General features: G+C 38.6%; 1 protein-coding gene across 1 annotated transcript in view; it reads right to left on the minus strand.

Moving 5' to 3' along the window:
• LOC134869800 (BMP/retinoic acid-inducible neural-specific protein 3-like) overlaps positions 1 to 19,685 on the minus strand; it is a 46,527-nt gene extending 26,842 nt beyond the window's left edge. Inside the window, exons 1-2 of the mRNA XM_063891709.1 lie at positions 19,093 to 19,685; positions 2,917 to 3,285 (exon numbers count right to left, since the gene is read on the minus strand). Of these exons, the coding sequence (XP_063747779.1) occupies positions 2,917 to 3,137 (221 nt within the window). The 5' untranslated portion in view covers positions 3,138 to 3,285; positions 19,093 to 19,685. The remainder of the gene's footprint in view (positions 1 to 2,916; positions 3,286 to 19,092) is intronic.
• Positions 19,686 to 20,278: the final 593 nt, after the last annotated feature.

Consider the following 20,278-nt stretch of genomic DNA (forward strand, 5'->3'; position numbering starts at 1 on the left):
TTTAAAGTCGACACGTTGACTTTAAAGTCGACACGGCGACTTTAAAGTCGACACGGCGACTTTAAAGTCAACATGTCGACATTAAACTCGAAATGTCGAGAATAAAGTTGAAATGTCATGTCGAGTTTAATCTCGACATGTCGAGATTAAACTCGAAATATCGAGAACAAAGTTGAAATATTATGTCGACTTTAATCTCGACGTGTCGAGATAAAACTCGAAATGTCGAGAATAAAGTTGAAATTAGTTGGGAGACATAGCAACCGCTCCCACAGGTCCTGCACTGAATCCGAAATGGCTTGTGTAGATCATTTGGTCAAATTATACTTCCGAATTGGATTTAACAATAAAGAGATCCTCGCTGTTTTAGCGCAGAACCACAGTGTGGTGATTAGTGTAAGAACCATGCGTGACTCAAACTGCACCTGTGGAGCGGTTGCTTTCTCTCTGAATAGTTTTCAGTGTCAATTGACATAAAGTCGAGATTATTCTCGACATGTCGAGATTAAACTCGACATAATATTTCAACTTTATTCTCGACATTTCGAGTTTAATGTCGACATGTTGACTTTAAAGTCGCCGTGTCGACTTTAATCTCGTCACGGCAAAAATATTTTTTTTCTTCATATGAAAGAAAACTCCGTCGTAGCCAGCTCCAGGTGTAAGCTCCCCAAATCATCACCACATTTCACTTTCTTGCTATTATGTGCCAAAGCAGAAAAAAAAAACAGAAGCATAACCACAGCTGTATCTCTTCTCTCTAGATGTCTTTCTAAAAATCGATTGGGAATGAATCCAAGTCAATAAAATGTAGGAAGATTTACAGGCTATTTACTTTTTGGGTAAGTTTTTCCTTTTAATATCATCGCTATTAATCAATGCCGCATTGTGGTGATCTAGAGAGCCTCAAACACAACCTTGCAGCTGACAGAAACCTCTCGGGGGATTCTGTGATAATGCAGAGTAATAAGTACTAAGAGCTCACTAATCACTTGGCCACATGATAAGACCATTAATCTTGCCGCCCATGCAGCTCAGTTCCGAAGGATCACTACCTTTTTAGCCAGAGAACGAAATATTAAAGAGCTTTAACGCGGCGGCTGATCACCAAAGCCATAAAGCATCCTTGCACAGATCCATAGATGTCAGGAACCCTGTTCGTCTATTTCCAGGAGTCTGGACAACATCCTGCTAAATGACAACGGATGTGATTCATGACACAATCCCTGCTAATTTGGAGGCATGCCGATACCTCGGACTGTGTTGCTGTCATGACAAATCATAATTTTTTCCCACTGCTAATCAACATATTTCATTTGACCACCTGATCAGGTGACTCCTGAGGGTTTGCAAGACAGCTGAAAGTGATATACAGCCAGCAACATTAAATGTCCGGCCAGCATGTGCAAGATGATGTGAACACGGACTGTGGGAAACCTTTTCGGCATGACAGCACAGGCCAAATAATGCTGTCTGCCTACTAAATAACCATGAATAGGGTTTCTTCATCTTCTCCACTGTGTGCATCAAATATGCAGCTGTATTGCATTTTGATGTTACAGAAGAAGTTAGAAAGAAAAGGTATTTTCACACCACTAAAAAGCCTTCTGCAAGCTTTGGAACTACTGTCAATCTACAGAAGTGTACAGTTGTTAGGATAAAGCGCCCTTGGATTGACCTTGTCTTCCATTTTATATGTTTCTTAACCGTTTTACAGCAGATGTACATAAATTAAGTCAACCAAGACGGATGCAAGTTCACTCCCTTCCCTTTTTGTCTCTATAATTTTATTCGACTTCACCTGATTTAACTGTGATGCATTTCATGGCAAGCAATTTAGTTTCCACCAGACTGCTTTAATAAGGGTAAGGTAGGGACAAGGGACGGTTCGAATTAATTATGAACACCGCTCTTCATTTATATTTTGTCTTAACACACACACACAAACAGTGTTGATTGGATTGTGGTGCAGTTTTAATGAAAAACATCTAGTTATGTCTTTCAATGTCCAAAAAATATATTGAATCATTAGATTTATACAGTAAAACCCTATGTACTGAAAATATATACCCCCTCCCCCCAAACCGCCATATACGGTACATGCAATCAAAGTGATGCTGATACAATTATAGAATATTGTTTGCAATGACTGTTGCATGGTATAGTGGAGGTACTCAGCCATGGGGCAGCTGTAGTTGTTAACAGTGAACTGGGTCACGGCTGTGCTGACTGCATTTAAAGCAATAGTTTCTACTTTTTGGAAATATACCAATCATATGACTACAGAAAAAAAAAAGAGAGATTTATTGTTTGTTAAGAGATAAGCCTTATCAGACTGGTTTCTAGAAAAATATAGAATGATGGCGCTAAATTCAATTCCCACGGCACGTACTGTATTTTCACCAAAATTACATATTTTTCCAGCGGAAATAATGTATTAGAGCATTTTTTGGAGCAAGCTAGCTCACAAACCTAGAAGTGAATCATTTAATGTTTGCATTGACTGCTGGCATCTTAATATGAACACCGCAGTTGTTGCTAATTTGTAAAATCAACATACAAGTGTTTGTTCATGTTAATTGACCCTACACTACACTACACTACACTACACTACACTACACTACACTACACTACACTACACTACACTACACTACACTGCAACTCTGAATGCTTTTGATTATAGCCTATGGTTAGGGACAAAATACTGTGAATTTGTGAGCTATACTCATCTAAATTCATAAACACACAAACATAATCATATTATGCATGTGGCAGTTATTTATACACAGACGATCTTTTAAAGGACAACCATGGTGACAGTTTGATGTGGCTGCTGGGAGATGTATCATGCATATAATAGGAGCAGTGATATAGTAGGAGTTTAAAGTGGCCCTTCATCCTGCTGTCATGACTCACCTGTATATCTTGTATCTGGTGGAGAAGCCTTGCCGGTTCTTCTCCACAAAGTCGATGTACTCTGGGGAGTGGTGGAAAGGCCCTTTATCAGACAGGAGCCAGTCCAGGGGGCCCCCTGGCTTGTCATTGGGGAGGCTGGCTGTCGCTCCTGCTGCTGTTACCGAAGACAGTAAACACACCCAGCAGTGAAGGCTCAGGCTGAGGACACCCCATAGAGCCATCAGAGATGGAGGGGCCGAAGGAGAGGTGAGGATGGTGATGGTGGAGGGGAGGAGGGGCAGGGTTCAGCAGCCAAAGCCACTTGTCATTAGTTGGCTCCTCCACTGGGATGACCGGGGGACCTGCATCACCTCAACGCCCCCCGAACACCTACGGAAAAACACAAAGGTTCAGATAAGTATACATAAAAATACCCTCTTACAGAATAAAAACACACAAAGAAAAAGAAAACGTACAATATACTAAACTTTAGCAGCACCATGACGCAGCTCGTTGCATGAATTGTTAATTATTCAAAAAGGTTTTATTACAAAGACATAAGATATCATCTGGTCATTTCTAAGAATGTTGATAATGAATTTACTAGTTACTCAAGAAAACATGCAAAACATTTCTGCAACCTCTTACATGCTGCTGCTTTTCTCTATAATTCCTATATTTATATTACATATGTTGTATTTAATACTGTAATTATATTGTTTTTTTTATTAATGGAACCAAACGCAACATGTTAGTCAGACACGTTACAGAAAAAAAAAAAACCTTGACAAAACTTTTAGAAATCAAATTCAAATTTTGAAAAATGCTTCTTTTTTTGGATGGGACCATGCAAAATAATACAGAGCTATGTTTTCATATTATCATGTCATGCACTGTTCTACTAATTACTCATTTAGAGCAAATTGGGATTTAGGGTCTTGATCAAAGAGCAACATTTTCCAAAACCATTTGTTGTGTTTACACAACCGAGCAGTTTTGTTTGGATTCACAACATTAACCACATTTGCTGGTATTTGTATGTTGACGTGTGTTGTCTGTATAATTCTCAGTATGACAGAGACTAAGTAATGGTGTTGCATAAAAATGAATGTTTTTAGTTGCTGTTGATTGTGTGTTCATTCCCAGGAACTGAAGATGGAAATGAGCTAAAATAAGATAATGGGATAATCTGATTTTATTACATTTTTCAAATAATGCTTGCTTTTACAGGTTCTATATTAAAAATACTCATAATAATGTTAAATACTCTGACCATGTGTCTGTAGTGACAATTTGCAAATGAGACTGGGATGCTAAATGTCACACGAATAGTTAAATATGCATAGACATGACGCACAAATGTCCTTACAGTGGCTTGCTATTTTAACGGCTTCCAAAGACTCATGCACAACCCCACAGTTTTTGAATTTGGGGTCCTTTCTTTCACATATTAATCACAATCCAACCACACTCACTGGCAATGACCAAATCTAGCAAAAGTGGATGTGTGGAGACAACTGACATATTGTAGAACACGGTATAAAACCGAATACAACCAGTAGCAATGCAAGAACCATGACAAATCAATATTTATTGAATTTTTTTTCTTCTACCTTTTACATATTTGTTTGAAATACAACAACAAAGAAATATGCCTAAGAATAATTGACATATACACTTTATATATATGTAATAGGAAGGCACTTTTTGTGCTAGACAACACACACTAACTATCGCAGTGTGCCTATTACTCTATATAACCATGAATAGGCTTTTCATAAATCAATGTGTCCATTGTGTGAACTAATATCAAATATGCAGTTATATTGAATTTCATATATTATCTCGATGTTCCACTTCAACATTTTCACAAACCTCTTCAGCTATGAACCCCAATGTCACACAACAGTCGTGCTAACATCACCCCTTATCACTGATAGATAAAACGCCCTTGCAATGACCTTGTCCTCAAGTTTAATCCGTTCCTAAACCACATAATACAACAGATGTACATATACAAGTTTTTTCAACATCGACAGATGAAAGTTCACTCCCTTTAATTCCTCCTCTCTATCATTTAATTTGAATTCACCTAATTTAATAGCAGTGCATTTCATTGCATGCAAGCAATATCATTTCCAATAAAGTGTTTTAATGAGGGTCACGTCGGTGCATATTTTAGGTATTCTTGAGGTTGCTGAAGATCATGATTCACCTGAATTATGAAGGCCCCCTCTCTAAAAACCAAATAGTGGAAATATTGTACTGTAGAACATGAGGTAGAACCGAATAACACAGCTAACAATGTGAGAAATCAATGAGTTCAATGCCCTAAGGCATGCTGGGAGACTTCCCTACACTCATACCTTGGGTTACTGCAATATCAATCAATATAAGCTAACACTATCTGCTTGACTCTAATACACACTTTAATTTACTTCCTTCATTGTAATTTCCAACATGGTGTTTTAAAACCAAACATTTAACATTTTATGAGAGAAAAAGCAAAAGGAAATGCTTTTGACATTTTAGAAAATTCAAATGATTTGTAAAAAAAAGAATTAAAGTTGGATCTATAATAAAAGAAACAGCCCGACAAAACTAAAATTGGTTTTCTCAGGGGCTGTTGGTGAAATGAGTCATCAAATAAATCCAAGCACTTTAAAGTGAAATGCACTGTGATGTGCTCTGAATCAATCTTCCTCCTATGGAGAAAGAACAATTTAACGATATATACAAACCAAAAAATCCCTTTTGTAATGATTCATCACTTCCATCCTTCCCTCCTGCCACAATAACTTTGTTTTGGTAAAAGGGACACATTTTACAGACTAGTGATTTGTAATGAAAGCCATATCTGTAGCAGTCTTAATTTGTGATTTACTCAGATAGTATAGTGAAATAGTTTTGCCTGCAATTGTTAATTCATTCGATTAAGTCTTATTGCTGTGCAGCTGTTTTGAAAAGTGTGCTCATCTTCCTTCAACACTTGCTTTACTCTAACATACCAACCAAAGTTGTACCTGAAATGCTAATATAAAAAAGAAAAGTACTCGTGTTCACACACACTCACCCACAGCCACACTTATGTTGATAGATAAAAAGTTGCTGTTGCTGTCTTTTATCCAACTACCTGCTGTTCAGACTGCTGTCCAGGGCTTACAATTGTCTCTATCACCATCTTGAGACCTGTCAATCATCTCCCCCTGCTGTAAAATACTCCTTTACTGTGTGTGTGTGTGTGTAGGGAGGGTTTGAGTCCCATTACAGTATTCTGATCACAATCTGTAAAGTTAACTCAGCCATATGACCATGTGTGTGGGTGTGTGTGCAGATGTGCATTTCAAAAATCATTACTCTCAGAAAACACAGCAGACCGAAAGGGATGAGCCGAAGGTGGATAGAGAAAGATTTAAAATGTATTAATAAAGATGAAATTACATTCCTCCTGCATGCTTACATCCTCAATAATTAGCCCCATGGCTGTCTATTTTTGTGGATGCAAATAATATTTTTAAATAACACCAGATGAGCTGTCATTTTAGAAATCAATTTCAGTCGGACGTTGCTGTCATTGCTCCTAGGACTCGGCCTGCCTGACCCCAGTGTGTGTGGGAGTTTGTATCATTTGTGTGTGTGTTTGTGTGTGTGTTCAAACACTTGCATTATTATGTTGGTGTGCTATTATGATAATAGGATTTTATTGCCAATCAAGTGTTGGAGGTCCCAGATCACGGAAATTAATCAACATGTTTTAACTCGAGATGTCCTTCAATGTATAGTTACCTAAAAGTCTGTGGAGTATCCAACAACTTCATTGTGACTGCTTTTGCATTGTTTTTGTGAATCACACAGTTTTTGCAATACTTGTTTTGCTAATTGACATATATGTGTTAAGAGGAAGGAGTATGTGCTCGCCTGGCAGTGGGTTAGGATAATTACTTTGTTTTCTTTTGTTATTTTTCTACAGGTATAATGCATTTTGGCCATTATTGTTTCATTTAAAAAATCATGAATAACATTTGAAAAGGGGAGGAAAATAATAAGTAATCACTGGCAATTGTTTTATTCCAGCCTTTCATCTAAAAATATTGGACCTAAATTACAATACAACTTCACTGCAACATTTCAGTAAGATGTGCATATATGTTATGCTAGTAGCAGCTAATTTAGCTCCACACCATTAGCCTCAAGCAAAGATGAGGAGCAGGCTACACCCGGTGCATAAAAATGTGAAATTGCCTCAAGTGATGTTAGTTGAATGTTAATTTTTCCGACTGAAACCCCCTTGTTGAGCCACCAAAGGCTTTATTTCATTTCAACCCTTTTTTTTTTTGTACATTTGCAATAGTACTCTCCAACACCTGTGAACAGACTGGTGTTAGAGTTCCTCTGAGCAAATCATAAGTCACGTTTCAAGGTTAGTAGGTCAGTCTTAGCATTTGCACAAATTCCTTTCAAAGCTCTGTAGTATTTTATGATGTGAAGACATCAGGCTCTGATTTCATTTATATTTGATTAAGTCTGAAATGAAGTCTTGTGGTTATAAATCCCATGTGAATCCAGTGTCAGAGCTGTCAAGTCTTTATCAACCTTCAGTATGTTTTGACACATATGTACAGACCACACATATTTTATTCCAACCAACATACACATATATTTTAGTTTTACACATGTTTACAATTGGACAACACTTTGGTGAACAATGGTTAGAGTTAGGAGCCTGTACTGTACCAAAACAGAAATGGGCATGCGTCAAAAGGTGTTTGTCTCTTCGGTGTAAACACAACATAACAAATCATTTTGCTTAATAGTTCTCACTCTAAGTTCCAAAGGTATTTTATCATTAGCTTGGTTTGCTTTTTCCCCCTTGGTCTGGATTCCAGTTTTAAACATTACATTTTCTTAAACGGGCAGCAAATTGACAAGAAGGCCAATGAGCATAATTAAAGATAACTATCACACATTATATCATTTTATATCCCAACTGTCCACACAACCGGGTCCAGGCTTTGATGGTCCAACATGTGAATGCTGCCAAAAGAATAATTGGCACAATAATTGCAATGTGTTTGCCCACACAGTCTGAATAATCAAAGACTCCACTTTCAAGTCTCCAGTGCTTTATACATTACAGACTTGATCTCATGCATAGAAGTTCAGGCATAAACCTCCACAGCATGCTACTGAGAGTAAAATAAGAACGGGGATAAAGATACCCAATACTGAAACGGAGCATATTCTCAATTCTGTATTAACTTCTTTTGTTGTTGATGCCTTTAAGCTGTGAACGAGTCCTTCTGCAATTTTTTGTTCTCATTCCTGCGGTGTTGAATAGTTTATTCGCACAGAGGCAGAGCTGTCTTTTCCGGCATTTCTGTTATCTTCTGCCATGCTCGATGTTCTAGCATCACACTTAGCTCTCTACACCTACAGCAGCGTAGAGCCACACAGACAGCAGAATCATACTTTGTGTGTGTGGTTTGACAACGTCTGACATTAGGGTTGTGTCTTACTCAAAGAGGAAAGGCTTTTGGCTCATTTGGTCTGTTGGTCTGCGAGTAGGATCACAGAAAGACTATAAACCCTATTTTGATGAAACTGAGTTGAAGGGTGAAGCATGGACCATGGAAAAACCTACACAGTTCTGAAGCAGATACAACAAATGTGGCATATACAAATTAAGCGTCATTTAGGAAAAAACTCATGCCCCTTAAATTTGAACACCTTAAAAAACTGTGTTGTTAACCCGCTGAGCGATGAAACAATACCCATTGTGTTTGTAGTGTGCATATTGTTTTCAATTCACTACTTTAATCTCTTGAACACATCAAAGTTGGACTACCGAATGGGAATTTGTACCTTCCAAGGAGCACATGAATGCATTCTTGGCAGATTGCCATTATAGTCTTATTGAAGCATCATATTTGATAATAGCTGTATGATGATGTGTATTGTCACAATATTTACACTGCCGGAAATGTGGCTTCAATACAGCTACGAGTGCATCTTTTGTTGGTATAGTCCAAAACTACCCTTCGCCTCCACCTGACTTAATATATTATAGGTGAAACATCGCCTTGACTCACAAAGTGCATGTTTTGTATGGAGTGACCTATCTCTTAAGGGTGTGCATGGTGTGTTAATAGAACAAATATATCACAGAGGTCACATTAAAAGACTCTTTAATCCTATCATCCTACAGGCAGCTGTCCAAAAAGCTGATGCAGGAGAACATTCTTTGTTCCCTGTTGCTCACTTGCTTGCTTTTCCTTCCTCTCTCTCTCTTTTTGTCTTTGGTTTGTGTCTCTCCATCCTCAAACAACCCACTCCCTTCCTTCTCTGCATTCTCAAATACCTCTAAAACCCAATATTGACTCACATCCTCTGTTATTTTTTTCACCCACTTGCAATGTCAGCCCTGTCTGTACACATTGGTTGTTTGCAGACAGGTCTGTGCCAGCCTTATAATCACATTATTACCCAAACAAAGCCCTCCACTAAGCCTTTGTCATCTATTGCCTAGAAGAGATCAGATACATGCCATTTTCACTTACAAGTGCATTTTGTCACACATCCCACCTAATGCAATCACCGCTTTTCATCAAACAATGTTAGAAAAATGCTTCTCCTTTAGGCAGAACAAAAAAAAGGAACAAAATGTTGGGTGATTCAACAAGAAGGAATTTTCAATTCAAACAGGAGGCAAGCACCCGGGCTGCAGTGAATCCACTCGAATATGATTTTGCACAACGTGGGACACCAATAACCCGGGGCTGTTTGGAACCTCTGTATGAAATGAAAGCTCTGTTTGTTCCTGTGATGTCCTCTCAATGGAATTGTGAGTAGAGTGCAAATGATGGGGGAATAGATTTTCCCACACATGAATGTAATGTGGTGTTCGTCTCTGAACAGGCACATGCCAGGAATAATATCTTTGAAAGGCAGGAAGTGGCATCCTACAGCAGCCTTTCACCAATTATACATGTAGATTTGAGCTTTTAACTGAATGTTTTGTTTTTTAATGCTTTCATAACCTCTTTTCAGTATGTCAAAACCTTGCCAGATAAACTCTCTGAGCACCAAGGTAGTCATTAAGGTAAGTTCAAATTAAAATAACAGTATGAGCTGTCAGAAGCAATTTTCCTGCTTTTGAAAACATCCGTTATTGGACCCCAAAGGTTTAGAAATGGCCCCCTTGCCAAATCGTCTCAGCCTTGTCATGTGACGGAGTATTTTTCCTTCAAAAAACATTTCTGAAACATTTGGAGATAAAAAAAATTGTATAGTATACGCCTTAAGTAAGCAGATATTTGTGATCTTTCAAATGACATATATGTCAAGGACTTGTGTGTTTCTGCAAGAAATAAATATATGTTTCTAAGTGTTTTATGTTCTGCCAAAACGGTCAACAAAGGAGGGCATTAAACAAATGGCCACTTCGAGTGAGGCAGAGCCAACACTAGATCACACGCTACAACATTTTTACGCCCACTGCCCGTCATAATGACAGGCTATATTCTGTAATCACCACTGAATATCAAATACTTTAGCTGCAAAAATACTTAACAAGTCGATGTGACTCATGTCATCTGTAATGTCTTGTCGTTACATGACCAAAAGGCTGAACAGATCAATAGCAGAGAAAGAGAGCTGAGTTTCCCAATAGTTTTTCCTTTCTTGGGCCAATCGTATTTGATATAAAAATGATTGGATTTGAAATTATTTAAAATGCTATGCTAAGATTAAGGTGTTGTATTTGCATATTGTGCCTCTACATGTTCACATGCTTTCATTTTCAAAAAGGTAATTATTATTATTTTTTTCATAACATTCTCATATGTTTAAATGTTCTTCCCTAAGGCATAATGTAAACAAATGTCAACAAAACGATGAATGAGTCAGAGGCATTATTCATTACGAGCAATACTTGTGGTTCTATTAAGGTATGATGTACACAGTGTGGGCCTGGCATGTCCTGAGGCTATTTGGAACCTCTGTGTGAAATTACATCTCTCTTTGTATTTCCACTTTTTCCACTACCATAAAAAAAAAGAAAACCATTTGCAAATGTGTAATTTTGGTGGAATACATGATTTAAAAAAAGCCATGGTGGCTGATGTTATTGATGTTATTCAAGAAATGATGCGATGGAGTCGCAGACTTTGTGAGCTTAATTAAATTAAATTGCCAGTGTTGCCACTTTGCCAGTTAATATCTTGTTTGAATTTGCTGAAGAGAAAATCTGAAACAAGTTCCTTTGCCACCAATCTATGAATTTTGAGATGAATAGATGTATCTGTCTTCACAAGATTTGGAAGCACTTCTTCCAGGCAGCACTTCCTGTAACGTTGTACTGCTGCCAGAATCCCATCTTCCCTGCAGAGTTATAGGTCTAGCTACTGAATGCAGTGTTGGATCTTGACTATCACCCTGTCTTTTGGAGGATACAGTAAGCTTGATGAGATGTGGGAACTCCCAACCCTAATCTTTTCTCGAAGCATTTCAGCAGCCGTTTTCATTGGAGACTGGGACAAAACAGAGCATTCATCGCCCAAACATCTGCTCTCTTTTGGGATGACGGAGTCGTATCGGTCACCTACCTGAGCCTTGTGTGTGCAGATGTATGTATGTGTGTTTTGGCAATGTGTGTTCATATCCTGGACTGGAACACGCACCAAAGCAGATCCTCTTAGTTGGCACTGCAAGTATGCAAATTGAATGAGTCTCTGTTTCTGATATCTCACACTTTGAAACCATTTGAAGGAAAAAAAAAGAGATTGAGTGTAGGCGCAGGCTTTGCAGGGGGTGGAGGGGGCTTGATTAAAACATTTCATTAGAATTTCTCCAACAGTATCCGCTTTGTAATTTTTCTGCGAGCCAACCCTGAAATCATCCTCTAAGTAGGGAAACAGGAACTGATAAACTTTACATCTTCCCCTCCGTGCTGACTAATGAGGTTTTTGGCCCTAATTAACCCAGTTATCTTCCCCTCCAACCACTGTCAACAATACCTCTCAAACTAGCGCCAGCGGTAAAACACAGCCTTTGTAAAATTATAATATATGACTGCCAGTTGCACTCATCCGGCTGTCTTACAAACAAATACAAAGGATGAGCTCCCGTCGTGTCCTCGGAAAAAAACACATCAAAGACAAAACATGTTGCATTGTAAGCGCAGCCACGCACAATCACGAACACACACACGTGCATATCTACAAATGGGCATATAAAAGCGCCAGACATGCAAATTCAAAGTATGAAAACTCAAAGCAATAATGCATGAAAAGCAGATATGTGTTGCTGTGAGGGGGGTCAAAAAAGAAAAAGTGCTTGTGTTCTTTTAGTTTTGTTTTGCTCAAACCTTTGTGTAAGTGGTTTCTGTGGACTGCTGGGTTTACTTTTTAACCTCCGAGAGATGTTGTAGCTCTGATGGGATTGAATGGTTTAAAAAAAATTACCCACCCAAAACTCCAATTTAAAAATACTTTGTTAATCCCAGACTGGGACATTTTTGCATTTATTTAAGGCAATAACATTTCATGTTTTTAAGCACTGTAAAGTTGTACTTAAACTATGAGGATTGGCATTTTAGCTGCAATATTCATCATCTCTTATAATCCTCTTTGTATGTAAATGAGTTTAGTGGTGCCACACAACAAAGGAACATATTTACTTTGTTTATTTACATGGGCTGCAATAACAGTATAATGATGCAGAACCATTTATGGAGATTGTATATTTAGAGATGTTATTAATAAGAAGAGTACACAAACTGAAACATTCTAATTGTTTGGGGTCCGTGAACCCCAGTGCTGCATATTTTCAAATAATTCATATTGAAGAATGTATTAAATTAGCTTTCCCTTTTTCATCTGACATAATCTGACCCAAAATTACAACAATTTATTGAAATGTTTTCCAATTGTTTTGCCACAAACTGTGCTTCCACATTTGCAACAAAATGACATGTCTTTACGTTCAAGTGATCAAAGCAGAATCCTCAAGAACACAGTTTTTTTCCTAAACAAGGCTTTTTCTATGGATTTTGGCCTTTTGTGTACAACCAAGCTTTAGGTCGTTGAAAACTGACATTTGTCAAACACCAGGGTGGATATTTTGAAAAATGTAACTTTCCATCTTTTGTGTAGACAAGGAAAGACATTTCTGGCTTGATAACTTGTGCTAGAAAGGACACGGCCAAAATAGTGATGCTAATAAACTTTTTAAAAGATGTATTTTTTTATATTTAAAACATAAATGTAGAGTCACTTTTCAAGTAGACCTTTTTTAACAGAGGCATCAGAATGTGCCACTAATACAGTATTAAGTACTCCAATGACACACCCCACACCAGTGTTTGATGTAACCTGTGTGTGTCCCAACCTGCACACTGGTAATGACAGCACTTCAATTGAGTTTTTGCATGTTTATATGGACGGGATTTTCCTTTTAAGAGTAAATGGGGAAAGCAGCTGTAATAAATTGATTAGATGTTATTGTCCCCAGGGGGAAATTCATTTTCACACCACTGTACACAGTATACATACAATATACAGTATAAACAACAAACAATAACACAGACAACAACAGATGGAGACACACATGGCAGTAACACTTAGCAAGACCTGTTATTAAAGGCAGAAACGGCTGCCAGAACCAAGCTTTTTTTAAAGCAAGCCTTTTTATGTCTCAGTGTTCTGTACCTGCGCCCGGATGGCAGTGGGGCGAGGTACTGATTGAGTGGGTGTGTGATGTCCTGTTCTATTGTGGATGCGAAGCGTGTGATGGCCCTCAAAAATGTCCCAAATTGGAATCAATAAAGTAATGAACTATCTATCTATCTATCTATCTATCTATCTATCTATATATATATATATATATATATATATATATATATTACGATCTGTCCACAAACCTATCCAAGGTGATGTTGTGTCTTAACCAAAAACCCGATGTCGCGTCGTAAATCTGATGTTTTTGTTTTTTTTTAGATTGATTTGGAACAGTAAAGGCAACTGATGAAGAAAATGTAAACGAGCATTAATTAAAAATTAAGTTAGTTATTAATTAACACCATGAAGTTATTGCAGCTAACAAGATAATATGTCATACGTCTTGTGTTATTGGCTATTTATCAGTAGCTATACATTCCCTTTGGTTTGCCATAAAATAAAAGAACCGCCAACCTCAATCACAGTCACTGTATGGAGCATTGGAAATCAATTATATCTACTGTAACCTTATTTTACTGCAGGAGTCGCTGAGCACAAACAACTCTCTGTTACTGGCTTTTGAACATGCCATCCATTCATGTTAATAAGCAATTCTCAGAAAATGAGTGAACGTCATGAAATATCAAGCAGTTTGAACATTGATTATACAAAAATAAGCAAATCTTCAAGATTATCTGCCTGTAGGTCGGTTGAGAACAAGTTGATCAACATTTAAGCCAGGTAGCAATTAAACCTGGCCAGTGTGTGCCACAAATGCACAAGTGATTTGTTACAGTATGTCGATCAATTCTAGGATCATAAACTGATCTAATATGAAAAACTGTTTTTTGCAAGATCCCATTCGATCTTTCAACCAAAATTCAGAATGAAATCATCGTCTTGAAAACGGGATAGGAATTATTTTTTGGGGGTTTTATTTGTCAAACAATCAATATAACTTTTCAAAATATATCATGATATTATTTAAAAACTCATAATTTTACGGGACTGATAGAAAAACAGACTTGTGTGTCTCCTCTTGGCTCTGTTTCCAGGCTTACAAATATGTGTCTTGAAGAAAAATAGAAAAATAGTTTAGAAGTATTTTAACCCTTGCCAAAGCCTCACGACTGCGACTAATGTAGCTTGATGTTTATGCAGCTATAGCTTCATCCTCAAATTGACAGTATGTGAAAACAGAAAGGTAATTCTCATAGAATCTTTACAGCAGGTTGTAAAATCTGTGTGAAAACTATTGTACATTGCATGTAATATGCATGTACTGTACTTGTAGAGGGTGACCAACTGTTGTTTTTCTTCACCATAACAGACATGTATCCTATCTGTGATCCATCCAAATGTAAAATAAACTGATCCCACAATGCTTTGGTGGAATGACTTAGCAAATATTTTGACGATTATAGGGATGAATTTGTGACTTTTGATCTGTATTTGTGATTACATTTTAATGTCATCCCTTGCCTACAGGGATGAAACAATTTACATGTTTTTGTTTGCCTTTTTCTAGAAAACTGCTTACTCAAGTTTCAAGGAGCGTAAAAATAAATCACATCGGAAATTAAACTTTATCCTTCAACCAATATTTTAATAAAAATGCGTGGCTCATGAAGATGGAGCAACTACCCAGAAGACATCTTCAAGGCCCAGCATGGAAACAGGTCAACAAATTTGTTCTGTCACCGAAGCAAGATCATATTTTTGCCGGAGGAGGCAATAGCCTGATAAAAAAACAAAGTGAAGGCTCCTTTTTTTAATATGTCGTCAATTCATTAAGGGAGACGGGTTGCAATGAAGCCAGTCACCTCACACTCTGCAATTAAAATTTCCCATCATAACAGAAATAGGAAAAAAATAATGCGAATCAATTCTATAAAAACCTTGATATTTGATTGTCAATATAACTATGCAAGTACAGACAGAAAGCGTGTCTGTGTACGTGTGTGTTTGTTTCTCAGACTGTATGTGTGTGTTAGTCTTTTCCTTGATGACTGTGGCAGGAATAGGAGATTAATTATACAGGCGGAGTCAATCAATTACTCAGCTGGCGGTCCATATGTGTGTACTGTACATGTGAGGCTTTTAACACTTTAAAATTAAGTGTGCAATTTCCAATCTTCAAGGGTGTTGTAGCAAATCATTTTAAGCTATTGTACATTTTCAAGCTGAAAGCAAACAGGGGAAAAGTCCCCTTAATAATTGCTACCAAGACTGTAAAACTTCTCTCTTGCACGTTTTTTTTATACGGGCTGCATATCACCGAGTGAGTAAACAGAGACTAAGGCTTCTATAAATCTCAGTAAAACACACATAGACATATTCTGCTGGTGGCCTTGCACACACAGGGACACAGGTTGCAATACATTCCTTTTGTACTTTTCTCTCTGGATTTTTTATTTAGCTTAGGTCTTTTACTAGTACATTGGCCAAATGGTCTATTCTTACTTCACTTCCTTACAGAGATGTAGAAAGCATGCAATCTGTTAGGGCTGATATTTTCCTGTCATCTTGTCTGAAGCTCAACCTAATGGATTTATATGTGGCATATAATACAGTATAGGAACCAGAAAGTCGAGATTGTCACTACATTAACCATGTGATCTCACATTCAACATTTCCTTTGGAAAGCAGCTTTAACCTTCCTGGTATGTTCTTTTCTCCAGCCTTTCTTTGGTGTTTGGTCAGTTTTAACTGATCTCAAATCGCTAAATCACTAACTTTTATTTAACACCCTTTTAACCTGTAAACAATGTCTTTGACTACTGGTTTACATGAAAACTGTAACTGCAGCGAGAATGCAAAAAATAGACACTTAAAATGAATCCCAAAATCAACATGGTTGTGGATTTGTATATCTGTAAGTGATGGATGAACATAATCTAGGCTTATTCTATTCCTATTGAGTTCAATTTTGATCAGGAACACCATAAGTGTCAGCAATTGTATATATACAGATGGGTACTGTGAAGGATATCATAAGGCCTTGAGGCAATCAAATGTAAAACATAATATTTGCAATTGATGACAATAGTAAATTGGTTAGATTTGACCCAAACACGACAGGAGTGATAACTATTCATTTTTGTGGCAATAACATACATAGCACATGGGAGATATTTGATGTACATTTACCTGCTAATTCATTTTAGTCATGCCTTTAGTTTGTCCTTGGTCATGTTAGTTGAATCACTGATGCTAGCCTGTTTTAGTGAAAAGAAGTACCCACTTCAAACATAATGACATTGAGTACATTACTTTTTGTGCCTCACTGCAAATTCGCTGCAAGAGAAAGGAAGTGTCTGTCCGTGCTTTTACAGAATTATGTTCACTCTCAACATTCAATTACCATTGGCCTCGGAGAGAAATGTTCAGTTTAATGCAACAGTCCGACTTAATCTGACATCTTTTATTTTATCACCCGTGTCAGTCTCAAACTGCCCAATGAGACATTTTTCAGTCCACTTTTACAGATATTCTCCTTTTTTGCCTTTTTCTCATCTTGTCATCTCTACCCACTCTTTTCCATCGGCTCAGATTAAAGTCAAACTGGTCTGTTTGCTCATTATCATAAAATAATGGGATGTGGAGATTGAGCAGATCCTGGCAAAACTTGACCCCGAAATACCACTAAAACCTGCATAGTCAGTAATTTCTTCCTTTCATGCCAATTTCTTTACTTTCCACACCTTATCTGCTTATTTCAGACATTTTACCTGTCTTTTCCTAACTCCCACTTCCTTCCTTAGAAACATATTTTATGATCAAATATACTTCCATGGCAATTCACGCCAGAAAAGACCCTCTTCATTACATCAAACACTTGTTAGCTTTCATACAGTCCACCCACCCCTTACCAAAAGCAATAGACAACCATTTACTCCACAGAGTATTTTCATTCCCTTGTGATGTGTTTACAGTTGCTGTGGGTGGGGGGTGGCAGATTTCCTTTCGTTTTCCCTCCTCTCCCATTCTCTCCCCAGCAATCACACCTACGGATGATGCCTCATCCAGTCATATCAGGCACCCAACACTTAACAGTAAGAACAAGGAGCCCTGTCAGGCGTGTAATTCCTCCTGTTGGCATTAGTCTAGAAGCCTATAGATGGCTCTCTGCTCAGTCACAGTTGCCATGTTAAAGTGTTTTTCGAGCACAATTTGTCTCATTTTCAAGTATATGCTCATCAGAGCCATCTGTTTTTTATCAGAAAAAGCAAATCCACAAGCAACCTAAAAGGAGAGCACACACCAAAAACATAAAACCTGAAATGGACATGCTGACAATGGGAAAATTGAGAAATGTGTTAAGCGGGTGACTCCTTCCTTTTTTGTGGGGCAGGGGAGCGATTCAAGGAGAGAAATCTTTCTTTTCATAAGAGGAGACAGTGTGCCTTTCAGGCCTAGACACGGTCGGGTTCACCAGTCTCCCAGGATAGATGAGGACAGCACTGAACAGTGGCCCTGTTGTGGTCCTATAAAAACTCTAAGGCTCTGGCAGTTCTGCCTAACACTGGCAAGTGGCAATGAGAATTACAAAGGTGATTCACAGTTTTTTTCCCCCATAAAGCTTTTCGACCAGACAACCTTTTTGCAACTGTTGTAGATTTCTCACTGGCTCAATATAAAGTTAAGTTTAAATACTACAAATAAAACGAATGCCAGCCCACCCTTGGGCCAATATGATTGCATTTAAAATGTTATTTGTTTTCTTCCAGGGCATTTGGCAGATAATCAGAGCATTCACCGACAGTCCCACAAGGCTGCCCTGAATCATGTGCCTTCTTCCAGGGTGACTGCTTGAGGGTGAAATGTATAATTATGAAATCACTGGGACTTTTTTTTCTTTTTGTTTTTTTTTTAGAGCAAGCTGGGTTTTGTTTGACTCGCTGGTGCTTGGCAAACGGTTCTGTGTGCACACATCAGTGTAAGAGATCTGATCAACTACAGGCAAGAATGCCAATACACCCCGAGGAATATAAATTAGAGATGTTTGTTGGTTAAGGCAGATAGAGTGGCTGTATTGGTAAGGGGTGGGGGGGGGGGGGGGCGGGGGGTAGGAGTGAAGCAAGGAGTGAGATGAGTCTGATTGTGCTCATGTATGTACTGACAAGGCATGAAAAGCAATATGGAGTATGCTTTTCCTGAAAGCGGCAGTAGATAGATTGTGTATGCATGTGTGAGTGTGAGTCATGGTCGTGCATGAGTGACTGTGTGTGTGTTTGTGTGTTTCTGTGTTTCTGTGGGAGTTTATACTTGTATTATGGTCAAGCCTCAGAAAGCAATACATGTAGCCTACAACAGCACAGCAATATTTTTATCCAGGTCGAGCACACTGCTGTTATGTTGATTTCCAGAAAATAAACAAAACCTATTTGCAGAAAACATCCACAGGTAGGTGGTGTATAGGTTTTATATGTTATATGCATCCAAATTTCATAAAATAAAATGCATGATGTCAAGAACTCACCGCGGTTTGGAACTGCAGGTAAAGTTTAACTCAGTATTTCCCATTCTCTTGCTGAATCCCGGTGCCTCTAAACTGCCGATATTGTAAACTCATGTCACAGTTTATGAGGATTCAATAGCAACTCCGCGGAGAGAGGCAAAAAACAGCACTCCAAAAAACACTAGTACATACTCAGGGATCCGAGAAGAGGGAACAGTGATCGGTGCTGAAGGCTGCTCCGGAGCAATCCGTCGCACGGTTCTACACCGGCGAGAAACTTTGACTTTCGCTTGGGGGGTGAAAAGTCGTCTTATCCCAGTGTAATTCAGTTGCTGGAAGCAGAGGCTTTGACCTTTCTGGGGGATAATGACTTTACAAAATGAAATCATCCAGCAGGAGATGTAGTCAAGAGGAGAGACGAGGAGAGAGAGGAGGAGGAAGAGGAGGAGGAGGAGGAGGAGGAGGAGGAGAGAGACTCAAGGAGCGCAAAGGGGCTGTCGGTTACAGGACTAAAAAGACGCTTCTGCGCATTCGTTTCAGCCACACACCGGCGGGGTCCAGCCTCGGACAGATGCGAAGGAATGCAGCTAGCAGGACGTGGAGAGACACCCCATGAAGACCGTTACATATCCTGTTGTGAATTCACCCCCAGCGGCGTTCTTCTCCCCTACTTGACCCGCCTACTGCGCATCGCTGTGTAGAGGAGCGCAGGAGATATGGAAGCTACGCGCCCCAGCAGCGCATAACGCAGGCATGGGCGCCTGAGCTCTATGTGTTCCCCCTCTCTCACTCAGTCACATGCTTAAGACACAAGTAACCCTCTGTACTACCCGCCAAAAGAGTAATGACTAACGTTGGCGACGTGGGCAGAATTATAACAAGTTAACAGTCTCTCCTTTTCAGGAAAGCAAAGGTGCGCACTAAGCGGAATGGCACTCTTATCAATAACTTTATGCCGAAGTACAGTTCTTGCCGCAGTTAGTTTTAAAAGGAGCAATGGGAGTTATTGAATATCTTCATTGCTCTGCTGGTCCAGTTGAAAAAAGCGTCCTCCATAGAGGATAACAGCGTTTAAGTCCTGATCTGTGAGAGCTGTCACATTAGACAGAGGAGCGAAGGTGCTGAGCATAATGCTTAATCCTCTTTTGGTTTTGTCTTCTGGAGCATGCCTATGCATAAGCCATGAGTCATTAAGTGGCACTACAAA

The sequence above is a fragment of the Eleginops maclovinus genome, chromosome 9 (assembly GCF_036324505.1).
Source record: "Eleginops maclovinus isolate JMC-PN-2008 ecotype Puerto Natales chromosome 9, JC_Emac_rtc_rv5, whole genome shotgun sequence".
Classification (NCBI taxonomy): Eukaryota; Metazoa; Chordata; class Actinopteri; order Perciformes; family Eleginopidae; genus Eleginops; species Eleginops maclovinus.